This window comes from Lactuca saligna, chromosome 1, assembly GCF_052625555.1.
Source record: "Lactuca saligna cultivar CGN05327 chromosome 1, ASM5262555v1, whole genome shotgun sequence".
NCBI lineage: Eukaryota > Viridiplantae > Streptophyta > Magnoliopsida > Asterales > Asteraceae > Lactuca > Lactuca saligna.
Window position 1 is genome coordinate 105,952,099 of NC_136417.1, and position 14,341 is coordinate 105,966,439.

Genomic DNA, 14,341 nt, shown 5'->3' on the forward strand with positions numbered 1-14,341 from the left:
CTAAAAAATAACTTTAAAATGCAGAATAAATGGAAAAATCCAAAAATTCTTTTTTTAAATATTATTTTTCAGAATTTGAATTAATTAAAAAAAATAAAAATAAATAAAAAAATAAAAAAAATAAAAAAATGTATCTAACGGTCTTACAAAATTAAACCGTCTCACATGAACCAATATATATATATATATATATATATATATATATATATATATATATATATATATATATATATGTGTGTGTGTGTGTGTGTGTATGTTGTAGGATTCTTGCGATAAACACCAGGCCATGGAGGCCGGGCGACGATCCTTTCAAATTTTTGCATATCCTGCGCTAGCAAGAACCCTAAGTTAAAGGAGGTCAAGTCGTGGTTGTTATTGGGGGTTAATGGCGCAAGAATTTGTAAATACTCGATACATTTGCTCAATCGTTTTTTAATTGCATACGGTTTATTTTTTCTAATACATATTTGATTTTTATTTGGATTCCAAATAGGTTGATGCTTATTTTAGGATGAGTTGTTTGGTAATCTTGATGCTTATATAATTTTACATGGAACAATTCATTTCAACTTTTTTTTTAAAATTTTGATGCTTGGGTCGGTTTCAAAGAACGAGTTTAATTGCTTTTAGGTGGTCTATGTTAAGATGCTATTACATGTTTGATAAAATACCTTAAAAATTGAATCTGTTTTAAAAGTTTAAAACTTTTAAACCATTAGCATGATGGAATTCCATAATCGATAATTAAGTCTAGCTTATCCCCCTTCCAATCATATGTGTTGACCACAAAGGGTTTTCTTTATGACATCATGATAGTTTCATTCCTTTTTGTTTGAATCTGATGCAATTTTTTATTTATTTATTGTTTTGAATCTATGTAATACTTTTATCTGAGAATGTTAATGATTATATAATTTCGATTTCTTGTCTGTTAATTTTTTTTTTCTTGTTTTTGAATATTATGTAAATTTTGTGTTTTCATAGACTGCGATACACTTTTTGATTTCGTACACAGTTAAACATATATTTTTTAATCTGATTTAATTATTGATTTTATTCTTACACTTGATATAGTCAATCGGAGGGGAAAATCCTTGTCGTCACTATTCACCAATCCAAGAATTTTGTTTATATCATGCTTTTTGGTTTGCCAAACATAACAATTTGAAAAAACTCGAAAAATAAGTTAGCGCGGTGTTGCACCAAAGATATCTAAAGTGTTACATGCTTATCTAAGTAATTCTAAATGTTTACTAAAGTTGCTTTATTCATAATAATCCACAAAAAAAACTTTAAAAAAATGACATCCATATAGTAGGTTTGGAGTTATATGTGTAACTCGATTTTTTAATCATAAATACGTTTCCATTTAAATGATAAACGAAACGATTTTTCTATTATTAATTCTCCAACCTCTTAAAGTAATCATTTTCTACAACTGGGTTTTAATTATCTCAGTTAATTGTTATAATAACAAATATGACCAATAGGGAATTGATATAAGCTTTGATATTTTTTTAAGAGAGTCCGGTGTGGGCAGCGTGTTCCGCATTATCTTACATGGGAAGCGTCTTTAACAGCGCCATAACGGGGAACACTTCCCCAGGTAGCCGTTAAAGCGCGTTACGCCATTAGGCGTTACCGTGGTAATGAGTCGTAACGTCAAAAAATGTGACCGTTGTGCAATTTGTGCCGTTGAAAAACGGTAAAATTACTGTTTGACGGTCAAATGGAAAAAAGAATTACTGCTTAATTTAATTTAACTATGTCAATACATTTATCTCATTTTATTACACTTCTATTTCTCTATATATATCTCTATTTCTCTATATCCATCTCTATTTCATTCAACACAAAAAAAACCACTATTGATTAAAACCCGAATACCACTCCTCCGAAGACAAACACATCCACTCCATTAGGTTTTGCGGGATATGAGGGATACATGAACCTTCTAAACTCCCAAAACTTACCATAAATTCCATATTCCGGCAATTTTTTCAATCCAGCCTCACCCCTGCTACAATTCTCTAACTCACCATTTATGTAGCAAAATGCAAACATTCAACAAAACCTTTTTAACACATTCGGTCCCATGCGCCAAACAGTCACACAACCCACACCCATGCAAGAACTCGTTGTCGAGACGCAAGCCAGGGGTAGTCAGAAAGCATCGGGAAAAAAGGAAAACGAAAAAAGAAAGGGAAAGAGGTCATTGTCGGGACGGACGTAACAGAAGCACCTCCAACATGGTGGACACTGGAGGAAGAGCATGCGTTAGTGGTGGCTTGGTGCGGTATTTCAAAACATCCAACTATGGGGAACAAGGGTGACACATATCGTAATAATGATATGCTTAGTGGCAAATAGACTCAAATTAGTCGGAAGTGCACCAAATTCAATTCCATATACAACAAAGTTTCTTCGCAACGTCAAAGTGGTGCCAATGATTTTGATGTGTTTACAGCCGCGAGGGAGGAATATCACGTGCAAATGGGGCACGTATTTAAGTATGAAAAAAAATGGGAGGTAGTGAGGAAAGATCCAAAATGGATGAAAACGCCAACATTATCGGAACAATAATCAAAAAGGTCTCGTGGTTCTGATTCGGTTGACGTTTCCAACGGACACACGAACATCGACCTCAACGCGGACACCGATGAAATCCCGAACGAGTTTGATGACATCGAGGAAATCTCTCTGCCACAACGACCAATGGGGCGCGACAAAGCTAAGCGCGCGCAACGACATGCGTAGGAGAATGAAAGTCGGCTTCGAGAGCAAGACAAAATGAAAAAAAAAAATTAACGGCCACACAGAAATCGCAAATAAAAAATATGAATTACAACGGGAGAATTTGGATTTCCTTCATAAAGAAGCCGAAGAAGATCGTATATCGAAGGATTTTGCAATTCTTACGACAAACGAAGAAAATTTACCACTGAGACGAGCTAAGGAAAAGATCGAGAGCGAATACTTGGGCAAAGAATAGTTTATCGGTGTTTTTTTTTTTTTTTTTTTTTAAATTATTACGACTATCATGTGTTTTTTTTCAATGTTTTTTTGGTTTGTATGGTATTTAATATTTAATTCGATTACGTTTTATTAATTTATATGTTTTTTATAGATACATGACATAAATAAAAAAAACGAATTAGAAATATATAAAGTAATAGAAAAAAATAAAACAAATTAAAATAATATAAATTAAAAACATTAAATAAAATAACAAAAGAAATAGAAAATATAATGTGTAATCCCATGTTATTTGGTGTTGCTCATTTCTACATTTGGTGTTATCACACCTAGTAGTCTTAGCTTTAGTGTAGGCCTGTCAAATCGGGCCGTCGTGTCGTGTTTTTGTCTGACACGACACGACACGACAAGGTTTTTTGTAACACGAACACGACACGACACGATGTCGTGTTTCTTTTCACTAACACGAAAACGAAACAATTAAAAAACGACAACACGACACGACATGACAAAGATAATATTACATAACTATTATTTTATTTAATTCATATTTAATCATATATAACACGATAAAAACGACAAACACGAAAACACGACAAATACATGCTCAATCGTGTTAATTTTGTGTGGATTTGTAAACACGAACACGACACGACACGACATCGTGTTTTTTAAACTTGACACAATCACGACACAAAAACGAATTCAAATTTTGATTTCGTCCCGATTTCGTTTCGTGTCGTGTATTTTTGTCGTGTCGTGCCATAAATTGACACCCCTAGTTTAGTGTAACATTTTGCAATTTCGAAACATCTTGGATTCAACATAATCTTTTCAGATTGATTAAGACACATATCAACAATTAACGGTTTTAGCAATTCTCATGTGAATTTATATTTTGATTATTTGTTTATAGTTATGTAGGTTTATATACACCTGTTTGGTCATAATAGAGGTATCCATAAAAAAAACATCCCTTTCTTTCATCTTTTTTATGGAACAAAAAATTACAATTCTTGTCTCATTCCCAAACCTAGTCCCGTCTTGTCTCACCATTTTGGATGACACAAAATATTGCAATTTGTGAGTTTCATTTTCTGCCATGATGGTCGGAATACTCAGATAGTTTTTCCGATTTAACGATCAGAAAAAAATGTTTACAATAGGACTTTTGGAAATATCACTTTGTTTATTTGGCAAATGAAACACAAGTTTTTTTGAGTTGCATTTGACTGATCCTGTTCTTTAATGAAACTTGCATATCCAAGTGCTCCCAGGAATTTTTCTCTGTAGGTAATTCTTGTTATACCCTGTGGAATTTACAATAGGTTAGATATATCAAAAGACATCCTCTTGTTCATTTAGTTATTTTTCTTCAAGGACGTAAATAACTACATATACCAACATAAAGGATAACATTCAGCTTTCTAGTTATTTTGATTAGCTCTCAAAATTCCCTTTTTTTCCTTGTATCTTTCAAAGTTTGAGTCAGAATTTAAAGCATGATGAGCATATACAAACATATGGAAGCTTAAAAGGTTCTTACGACGAGAGGTAGATAGTTTTTTTTTACACATAAGTTATAACTAGGATAGAGCAAAAGATACGGGGCATTCTTATGTGGTTTTGGATGATATTCTTTCCTTGATCCGGTAAGAAATTTTTTTTGGTAGGAAGGTAAGAAGTTTTTTTTCTAGATATTTTTTATACGAACAAAATAAATGAATCACTAGATTATTTATTTATAATATGATTCACAAGAAATTTTTTTCAAAAAAACATCTTTATGATTCATTTTTAAGTAATTAAGAAAAAAAAAATTTTTATGATAATTTTAGTGAATAACAACAAAATCATTGTATAAATGAATCATCGATATGTTTTTTTGAGAATTTTTTCTTGTGAATCATCTTACAAATAATGAATCATCTAATGATTTATTTTGTTTGTTCGCGAAAAAAATATGTAGAAAAAAAACTTCTTACATTCCTACCAAAAATTTCCTTCTTATTTGATCTTGACTCTCTCTCTCTCTCTCTATATATATATATATATATATATATATATATATATATATATATATATATATATATATATATATATATATATATATATATATATATATATATATATATATATATTAGTTGTTGGGTTAATCAGGTTTCGTTCATGGGTTACGGGTCGTTTAAGGAGTAATAAGTTTGCATGGTTAACGGTAGTTTTGATTTGTTTACGTGGACTAGGTTTTAGTGGATAATAAAGTGTGACTTGGTGTCATATAATTAGGTAAACGTGGGTTAGCTTTTACGGGGAAGTCTATCCATTAGTTTAGGAAGTTAGTTTTGTTTTATCCTATTTATTTTGAAGCTTTCATATTTATAGATTGTCCTTTTCGTTTGTTTGGAATACACAGAGAGAAAAAGTCCCCAAAACTAAGTATGTATATCTTCATTCTTCCTTTTCTTTCTAGTTGTATTTTGAGCCAAATGTATTTGATTTCTAACATTTGGTATTAGAGCCTAAGGTTGATGAAGGCTAGTTTGAGAGTCGACTTTCGAATAGGCCTGTCGAAAACACCCGAAACCCGTTCTACCCACCCGATCCGTTCCGAATATGGGTCGGGTAGAACGGGTAACGGGTATGAACATTCGGGTAATAGGTTAACCCGATAATAATATAGGTCGGGTTTTAGGTATGAATATTTATTTTCGGGTATACCCGAATACCCGAATTCATTTTTTTAAATAATACCAAATATACAATGCAGTCACATACGTACACTTCAAATAAAACAAAACCCTTCGTTTCCTTCTTATGATCGACAGTCGACGCAAACTTGCAAAGGGAATGCGACGCTGAAGCTGAAGTCGTGAACCGTCATCACAATTCTCAGTTTCTCACTATCGCGTGGAATGAAATTAAAAAAGTACATAACATATTATAATGATTTATATTGTTATTATATATATATATATATATATACTTATTAATTGTATGAAGTATTTTCCTACCCGATTCTTTATTAAACAAACCAACATGTAAAAATAAAAAAATAAAGAAAAAAAATTATCAATAAGTGTCATTTAATAAATTTTCGGTTATACCCGATAATTACCCGACCCGACCTCAAAGCCGAATACCCGACACCCGAAAACCCGAATTACAATATAGGTCGGGTATCAGGTATTATTTTCTGAAGGAAATATCCGTTCTACCCGACCTGTTCTACCCGAAACCCGAAAATTTTACCGGTTCGACACCCCTACTTTCGAAGAGGAGGAGCCTTCGGGTGTGGGGCTGCCATTGCAGCGGAAGCGGAGTGTTTGGCAGTGATTCTTGTTGCAGAAAAAAAAAATGAAGGTCTAATCACACAAGAAAGTTCAAGACAACAAAGGTTGTTTTGGGACTCCTTAACAGCAAAAGACGAAGAAGGAAAAGTTTTTTCGAGGTGGATAATTGTTGTGAGGAGACGGGGAATACCGTTCGAGATGACGGGGGTGACCAAACACAGACAGTCTGTAGCTATTAGTTGAGATCAAAGAGATGTATCATATTCAAAGGCAATTCCAGCGGTAGGTTGTGGGTATGTCACCAGAAAATGGAGAGAGTTACCGAAGATGTTTGAGAAAACAAACGGAAAAGATCCATCAAAGCAGGTGACTTTGGGTTTGTTTCATTTTTGCAGGTGAAAGAAGACGGGAAAAGCAGGTTGCTTTGTTTTCTTGATTGGTGGAAGACGGCTCTCGTTTCACAGAAGTGTTAGGTGAAAACAGATTCTGTGCGGTGACAAACAACAGTCGGATATAAAGGACTTTGGACATGACCAAGGTGAAGGTCGGATGTTCGGGAAAAGTCATAATTGGGTGAAGAATTAGGACGTGACTGAGGTGGTGGTCGGATGTCTCGGAAAGGTCGAGATTGAAGTTGAAAAGATGGTGATTAATGGCTGCTGTGAACAAATGGTATGACGAAACCGATTAAGGGGGTGATTGTTGGGTTAATCAGGTTTCGTTCATGGGTTACAGGTCGTTTAAGGAGTAATGAGTTTGCATGGTTAACGGTAGTTTTGATTTGTTTATGTTGACTAGGTTTTAGTGGATAATAAAGTGTGACTTGGTGTCATATAATTAGGTAAACGTGGGTTAGCTTTTACTGGGAAGTCTATCCATTAGTTTAGGAAGTTCGTTTTGTTTTATCCTATTTATTTTGAAGCTTTCGTATTTATAGATTGTACTTTTCGTTTGTTTTGAATACAGCAGAGAGAAGAAGTCCCCAAAACTAAGTGTTTATATCTTCATTCTACCTTTTCTATTTGGGTGTATTTTGAGCCATATGTATTTGATTTCTAACATTAGTAACTGTTGACCATAAGATTAGTTTAATTACCCAAAAAATTGTATTATATAGTCAACTCTGTTGTGTAATAGGCTGTGTTTTTGGTAGAGGAGATAAATACATATAAACAAAATACATCCAACCCACTATTGGTAAATTTTTTAACATGAACGTTTAGACTATCCAACTCTTTGAGATAACAAAATACTAAAACAAAATGCCCCTTCATTGCCATTAATTAGAAAACAATGAAACAAACCTAAAAGAATACCTGCTTGCTTCCTTAGAATCGCAGAGCTGTAGAGTTATTTATTTATGTGAAAATTTATTAGAAATGAGCTTGTGATAGTTAGATTTCGGGATATAAAAGTACCTTAGGGGCCATCATCCAGTATGCCAGAGTTCCTTTGAGAGAGAGCCCTGAATTGCACTACCTCATCTAATAAAAAGAAACTGATTACAAATTTGAAAGTGATTGCAGAAAATCAAACCATGATTTATTCATCATCAAAACTTTATCATTTTAGTTAAATCAGCTCTAGATATATAAGAAGTGATACAAAAGAATGATATCTACCTTTAAAGTGGGCACCATCTCCATACAAAGACTCTAATGATTGTACACGAATATCAATTTCAGTCAGCAAAAATCGCCATATGGTTAGAATGTACTCTCCTGTTGTTAACTGAAATACACTCAAATCTCCACCAATAATGTGATTCCAGGACTTATAATAACTCAATGCATCTTCTTCTTCATCATCCATGTCTCCATCATCATCATAAACAAAAGTCACCCCACACTCAACATGAAGTGGTTCTGGGCTCATGGTAATAGTAATCTGATCACCACATTCCATATCATTCAGCCCAAACATCCAATGGCTTAACAATGTCACACACTTTCCAATAACATCGACTCTGCGAATGTAATGTTGGTATTTCCATATGCGGTTCTTTGTAATATTACGAATTATGATCACTGGCAAATAAAAGAAGTCGTAATCCAGATATCGAGATCTCAGCACACAACAGAAATTCAATCCTCTGAGCTTGTTTGGAGATGATGGGATTGTAAATGACATTGATGACCCTAAGCGTCTATCTACAATCCAATTCGGCATTTCTTCACCTCCATAAATTGTGCTGAATATTCCAAATTCATAATACATCTGCCAAATACAACAACCTTCATTAATTATATATACATGCATAATCACACAAAGGCATATACTAAAATAAAGCAAACCTGGATAAAAGATTCCTCTATTCTATCATCAAGATAACTTCTGAAACGACTTAAAATAAGGAAGTCTAGCTTAGTCCAGCCCAAACTATGTAATACCTTTTCCTCAACAACTCCAAATGATTCGATTTTCACCATGCCCTCAATTTCAAAATAAGAAGGTGCTAACATCTTCCAGTCTATTAGGAACAAGAGTGGGGACATTTGTGGATCAAATACAACTTTTCGTAGCACATGCTTACTAGAATCAAAATGGAGTTGCATAAATTTCAATGTATGTGGAGGATGCTCTACTGATGTCAGCATATTACATTGTACCATACTAAGTCTGTTAAGCCTAGGAAGGCTTCTCACACAATTAGGCAGGGAAACGATAGGATTGGCATCTAAATATAATTCTTCTAACAGGAATAGACAACTGAAGTCCATGGGAAAGGATTCGGTAGACAAATTATTATTTGCAAGTGACAAGCTTACTAAACATCTTGGTAAAGGAACCATAAAGAACTTGAAATCACTTGGAATAGCCTCAAGCTTTTCAGCTGAATCCATATTTTTCATCTCGTTATGAGATTCATCGAGACGAAATCCATTTAGCACGAATGTTTTAACTTTCTTTAACATGGTTATGTTTCTTGGAAATTTTTTAAGCTTGTTGCAGTAGCTTAGATCGATGAAGACAAGTTCAACACATTGCTCAATCGATTCACAAACTTCACGCAAGCCAATGCAACCTCTAAGCATCAACCTCTCAATTTTTGGGAGCTGTTCAAAGCAACAAAGACTACGAAGTTGTTCACAGAAACTTAAATTAAGAATCTTCAACGATCCAAACAACTTTTTATCTTTTGAGCACGATCCAAGCATTTTCTGAGACAGGATCAAGTTAAAATAGAAGTCAATTTCATCAACTTAACATGGAAAAGTAACTAATGAAGATAAGTCACCTTTTGCTTCCTCCGAAGCCGTTGTGGATTACCATAACAAACGCCAAACGATTCCATATTGCTATATGACATGTCAAGAGCAACCAGATTCACCATCGGTAAGTCTGAAGGTATAGCCTTCATAGGGAATCCATGCATACACAACCATTTCAATTCTTCTGGAAAATTCTTGTGAGATCCGGTTATATGCACATAGTTAAGTTGTAGCAACATTAGACTATCCATCTTACTCAATGCATCTATTTCTATCTCAAGTGATTCATGTAACTTCTCTTTCTCGAGCATTTTCATGTCAAGGGTGAGGCCTAGAACATTTTCCCTACCCTAAAAAGAAAAAGGATGCAAAATTATTTTAAATTGTTATTGATATTTATGCAGAACAAAATGCTTTATAAAATGTATACACAACCTCTTACCTTTTTTTGTTTCAACACTCTGAATGACTCATGAGCCCATAATCGACTTCGTTCCCATGGCTTGTAAAGTGATTCTTCACGTACCACAAATCTTCCCATCTCTTGAACCAACTGATGCATCACCAATTGCATAATCATCAATTCTTGATTCCATATGATACTAAGTAAGAATCTATCAATAAGATTTGTGATCCCAGATCTTGTCTCTATATCACATGCCTCTAAGATTGTTAGAGTAACATCTCTACCCATTCCAACAAAAATACAAGCAATATGCTTAAACAACTCCTTATCATTTTTTGATGGCAAAGAGTCAAAACTCATTCTCAAGACATTATTTATAGGGGAATCATTTTCTTTCTTTAGCCTGTCTATGTATCCCTCCCAATAAGTTACATCTCGATTATGTAGAGACCTACCCAAAACTTTTAGAGCCATTGGATGTCCTTCACAATACTTCACAAGATTTTCCGACACCTCTTCATAACCTAGCTTCGGATCATTGCACATAAATGCATGATAACACAAAAGTTTTTGTGATTCAATCATAGATAAACCTTCAAGCTTGTGCTCCGCATACTTGGGTTTAATGTTCGTTTTGAATAGTGAACAACTCTGTGTCAACCATCTGTCCTTTGTTGTTATTATGACTTTACTTCCTGGATGCAAACCTTTGCTTCCAAGTAAAGCATCTAACTGGTTGAGACTGCCAATATCATTTAGAACTAGAAACACCTTCTTACGGTGGAATGCATTCTCTATCATTGAGGTGTATATAGAAACATCACGAACTTGAACCGAGCTTGATCTTGAAATGTCATCATAGAGTTGTTTTTGTACATCAATCAATCCATTACATTTTTCATCACATCTCCTATTGATATCTTCAATGAAGTTGCTTGTATCAAATTCATTAGAATGTAACACATAGACTGATTTGGCTAAAGACGTCTTGCCGATCCCACCCAAACCCAAAATAGTGAGTACATCTCCCGTATGTGAGGATGTATCTTTCAACCATGAAGTGACGAATTTAATGGAATTGTCCATCCCAATAAGTTGTGGCAGTGGAAACCTTGATGATATGCGTAATTTAAGGAAGATGTCCTTAACAATTTCATTAATAAGATCCACCTCTATCCTGGAATTGGATACTAGTTAGAACCACAAAACACAATCCATAAACTAACATGTTGTAGTAGAGATTTAGATTTAATCTAAAGATCCAAATTTAAATTGTATAATAATAAGCTACTATTTACTTAATTTTTTCACATCATAACTATTATCATATTTGTACTTCTAACCATATAAGCATCTAATGTGTATCTACGAAATCACCAACCGATGTGGTTTTGCATGAATCGGAACATAATGTCAGTGAATACTTATAAGTTAACCTTTGCTAGTTACATGTAAGACCTTTAGAATATCATAACAAAGGATGGCATGCTATCATGGTAGAATGACATAAAAAATAGTAAATGTATTAAGACTTTTGGTTTATTAATAAACAGCATATAAATCCTTAAAAATGGTTCATCTTAATGAATTAATTTATGATCAAATAATAAATGTGGAGCACATTTGTTACATTAGACAATTTCAGAAAATATAAGGGTTTTAACACAGTAAAAAACAATAATATTAGCCTTTTTTAAGGGTTTGATGAAAATAGGTTCGGTTTTTCTGAGGGTTGCCCTAAAATATATGCGTATTTGATGATTATGAAGAAACGTATTGAAATCCAAAAGGAGAAGGTGATATCGAGTTTTCATTTGTTAATTAAACAATATTAAAAATTCGTGAAATACGGATAAGAACATATAGTTACCTGCCATTTATGTGCTTCCCTTTTAAATCAGCAACTTCTCTAAGCGCATTGTTCCATCGGTCCATCTTTTGAGCCCATTTACTTCTTTTATTTTCATTTGTCTCTGCCTCCATCATCTTTGTATGCTTAGCCATTGCATCTCCAAAGCTACCTTCTTGCTTCCTGACATGTGTAGGATCAACGTGATAAAATATAGGTATAACAATATGGTTGGAGGTCATACGTTGCTCAAGGATCAACACCAATTCGTCAAGAGACCATGTGGAAGTAGCATAATTCTTGGACAACACGATAACAAAAGCCCTAGACGCTTTAATTGCACTCTCCAACTCTGGTTTCAGATCTTCCCCAATTTCAATCTCTTCATTATCCAAGAAGGTAGTGATATTGGCATCAATGAGGGCCTTATGAAGGTAAGTAGTGAAACTATTACGAGTGTCAAAACCTCTAAAACTTAAAAATACGTCATATCTATGACCATGAGTTGATGAAGAAGATGAACCTCTTTCCGAAATTTCATGGAGAACAACCATTATGATTTATGGGTTATTGACCCTTCACCCTTCCTAATAACCTTGATGCTTTTTTACCCATGCTTTCCTCACTTCTGGCTCAATCTCAATATCCCATGCAAGATGTCTCTACAAAAAAATCAAATTTATTAATATGTTAATAACTATGCAACTTATGTCTAATCAAACAATTTAAACCTCAACCATGATACCTTATTTTCTACAAAAAAAATTAAGTGTTAATGTGACAAAACATATGCACCTCCAAACTTTTTATGTGAATTTAATATGCTTCGAATATAAGAAACAAATTAAAAGAACCAACACATATACAGCTATGTATGGATATAGAATCACCATAACATTTAGATGGGAATTGTTTAAAAATCAGTACTTAGTTAATTTGATTGGTTGACCTGTTTGTTTTCCAGTTAAGTAACATGTCTGACCGAATAAGATATAAATTTCAGATTCAGATTTAAAATTAAAAGCTAAACAAACGCCCTGAATGGAAAAGATTCAGATCTGCCTCTAACTAAGAGACAATAAGAGGTAAACAAACAGCCCTTAACTCACCATAGACATCCCTACATATTTTCTAAGCAAATTCGATCTAAAGTTCAGTTAAGTAATCCTCAAACAAATCAAAATCATCCCATGAAAGGAACTGCAAAATATATTGGTAATTCCAGTTTTTTACTGTACATGAACAATCAATTAAAAGACCCAAACACAAGAAAAAATAAGTTTCTTTACTTGGTCTTTTATCCGTGACTGGAATTAACAAAAGAACAATCTTTTGAAATGTGAATTCTTCTATCACTAAATCTACAAAGAAATCACTTAACCATTCTGTAGCTCAAAACAATATTATAATTCAGCTTAGCTAATAAAGGAAGCATTACATTATGGTTTCGGATCTAGCTTCTTCATTGTGTCTGTGCGTTTGAAGATATATAGGAATCAAGGAAGTCAATGTTAAACGCTGTTCTATCCCAGCTGAAATAATCGAAATTTCAATCCCTAATTAATGAAAAAAGCAAATGATGATGATGTGATCTTTAATTAATAAGATATAATTTCCTAACAACATGTGAATCTAACATGAAAGAATGTTCATTCACAGTTATCAGCCTACAGAGCTACAGCGATACCTGAAGCAATGAGAATAGCAGATGATCTAACAGCGGCGCCATCGAGAAGGACTTCGAGTGAAAAATCCAGAGCGAACAGCGCGAAGTTGGCCGTTATACGGCGAGTCAACGAGAAAGGAATGGAGACAACGACAGAAGTGAGACAGGATTTTGGGTTTTGTTCCAGGATATTTCCTTTTTCAGTTTGATATTTGATTTTCTAGAGTAATTACATGAATGGTCCTTCTTGTTGTCAAAATATTATGGTCTTAGTAAAAAATAATATGGTTTTAGGTGGCTTCAATCTACTTATTGTTCTTTTTCTATAACATAAAATCATTAGGGTTAATGCAACACCCGAATTTTGGTGAATATTTTAATCCTTACTTGTAATTTTTTATAAAATTAAATTAAATTTTATATTTAGTTTATTAATAATAATTATTTACATTCCAAATATAGTTAATTTTAATAACTAGATTTAAAATTAACTAATATATTATAAAATTAAATTACATTCCAAATTAAGTTAATTTTATTAACTAGATTTAAAATTTTAACTAATATATGGGATGGAATTAAGGTCAAAAGCTTGAGACTTAGAGGTTGACATTTCAACCATATAAGTTACGATATGACTTTTGATTAAATCTAATTAACTAGATTTTATACTTAAATTGTAAAGATGTTAACATTAAAGAGTTATTAAAAGGTTATCAAATTAAGGGTTTTAAATAGAATTGATATTGGAGTTGAACAAAAAATTAAAAAGTCGAGGGGCCAAAGTTTCCAAATAGTGAAAGGTTGGATCTTGGACCCCTAAACCCTATCTCCCCTCCAACTTAGTTAATTAGGAGAGACGTATCTGAATTTTGAAAAGTAAATTTGAAGTATAGAAGTATAATGGAAGTTCTTGTGGTGTTTCACCACTAATCCATCAAT

At 33.3% G+C, this 14,341-nt stretch overlaps 1 protein-coding gene across 2 annotated transcripts; it reads right to left on the reverse strand.

The window, feature by feature from the left end:
• Nucleotides 1-4,210: 4,210 nt before the first annotated feature.
• On the reverse strand, nt 4,211-13,228 carry LOC145042864 (disease resistance protein RPV1-like). Of its 2 annotated transcripts, none has more exons than XM_078991374.1 (8): nt 13,172-13,228; nt 11,755-12,395; nt 9,921-11,061; nt 9,505-9,828; nt 8,561-9,427; nt 7,889-8,483; nt 7,685-7,750; nt 4,211-4,286 (listed from the first exon to the last, which is right to left on the reverse strand). In XM_078991374.1, exons 2-7 carry the CDS (start codon nt 12,285-12,287, stop codon nt 7,686-7,688), a joined length of 3,525 nt encoding a protein of 1,174 aa, XP_078847500.1. In that variant the 5' UTR covers nt 12,288-12,395; nt 13,172-13,228; the 3' UTR covers nt 4,211-4,286; nt 7,685. The 2 variants fall into 2 exon arrangements, with proteins under 2 accessions (XP_078847500.1, XP_078847508.1); XM_078991382.1 differs by lacking the exon at nt 4,211-4,286 and adding an exon at nt 7,444-7,608.
• Between the last annotated feature and the right edge of the window lie 1,113 nt (nt 13,229-14,341).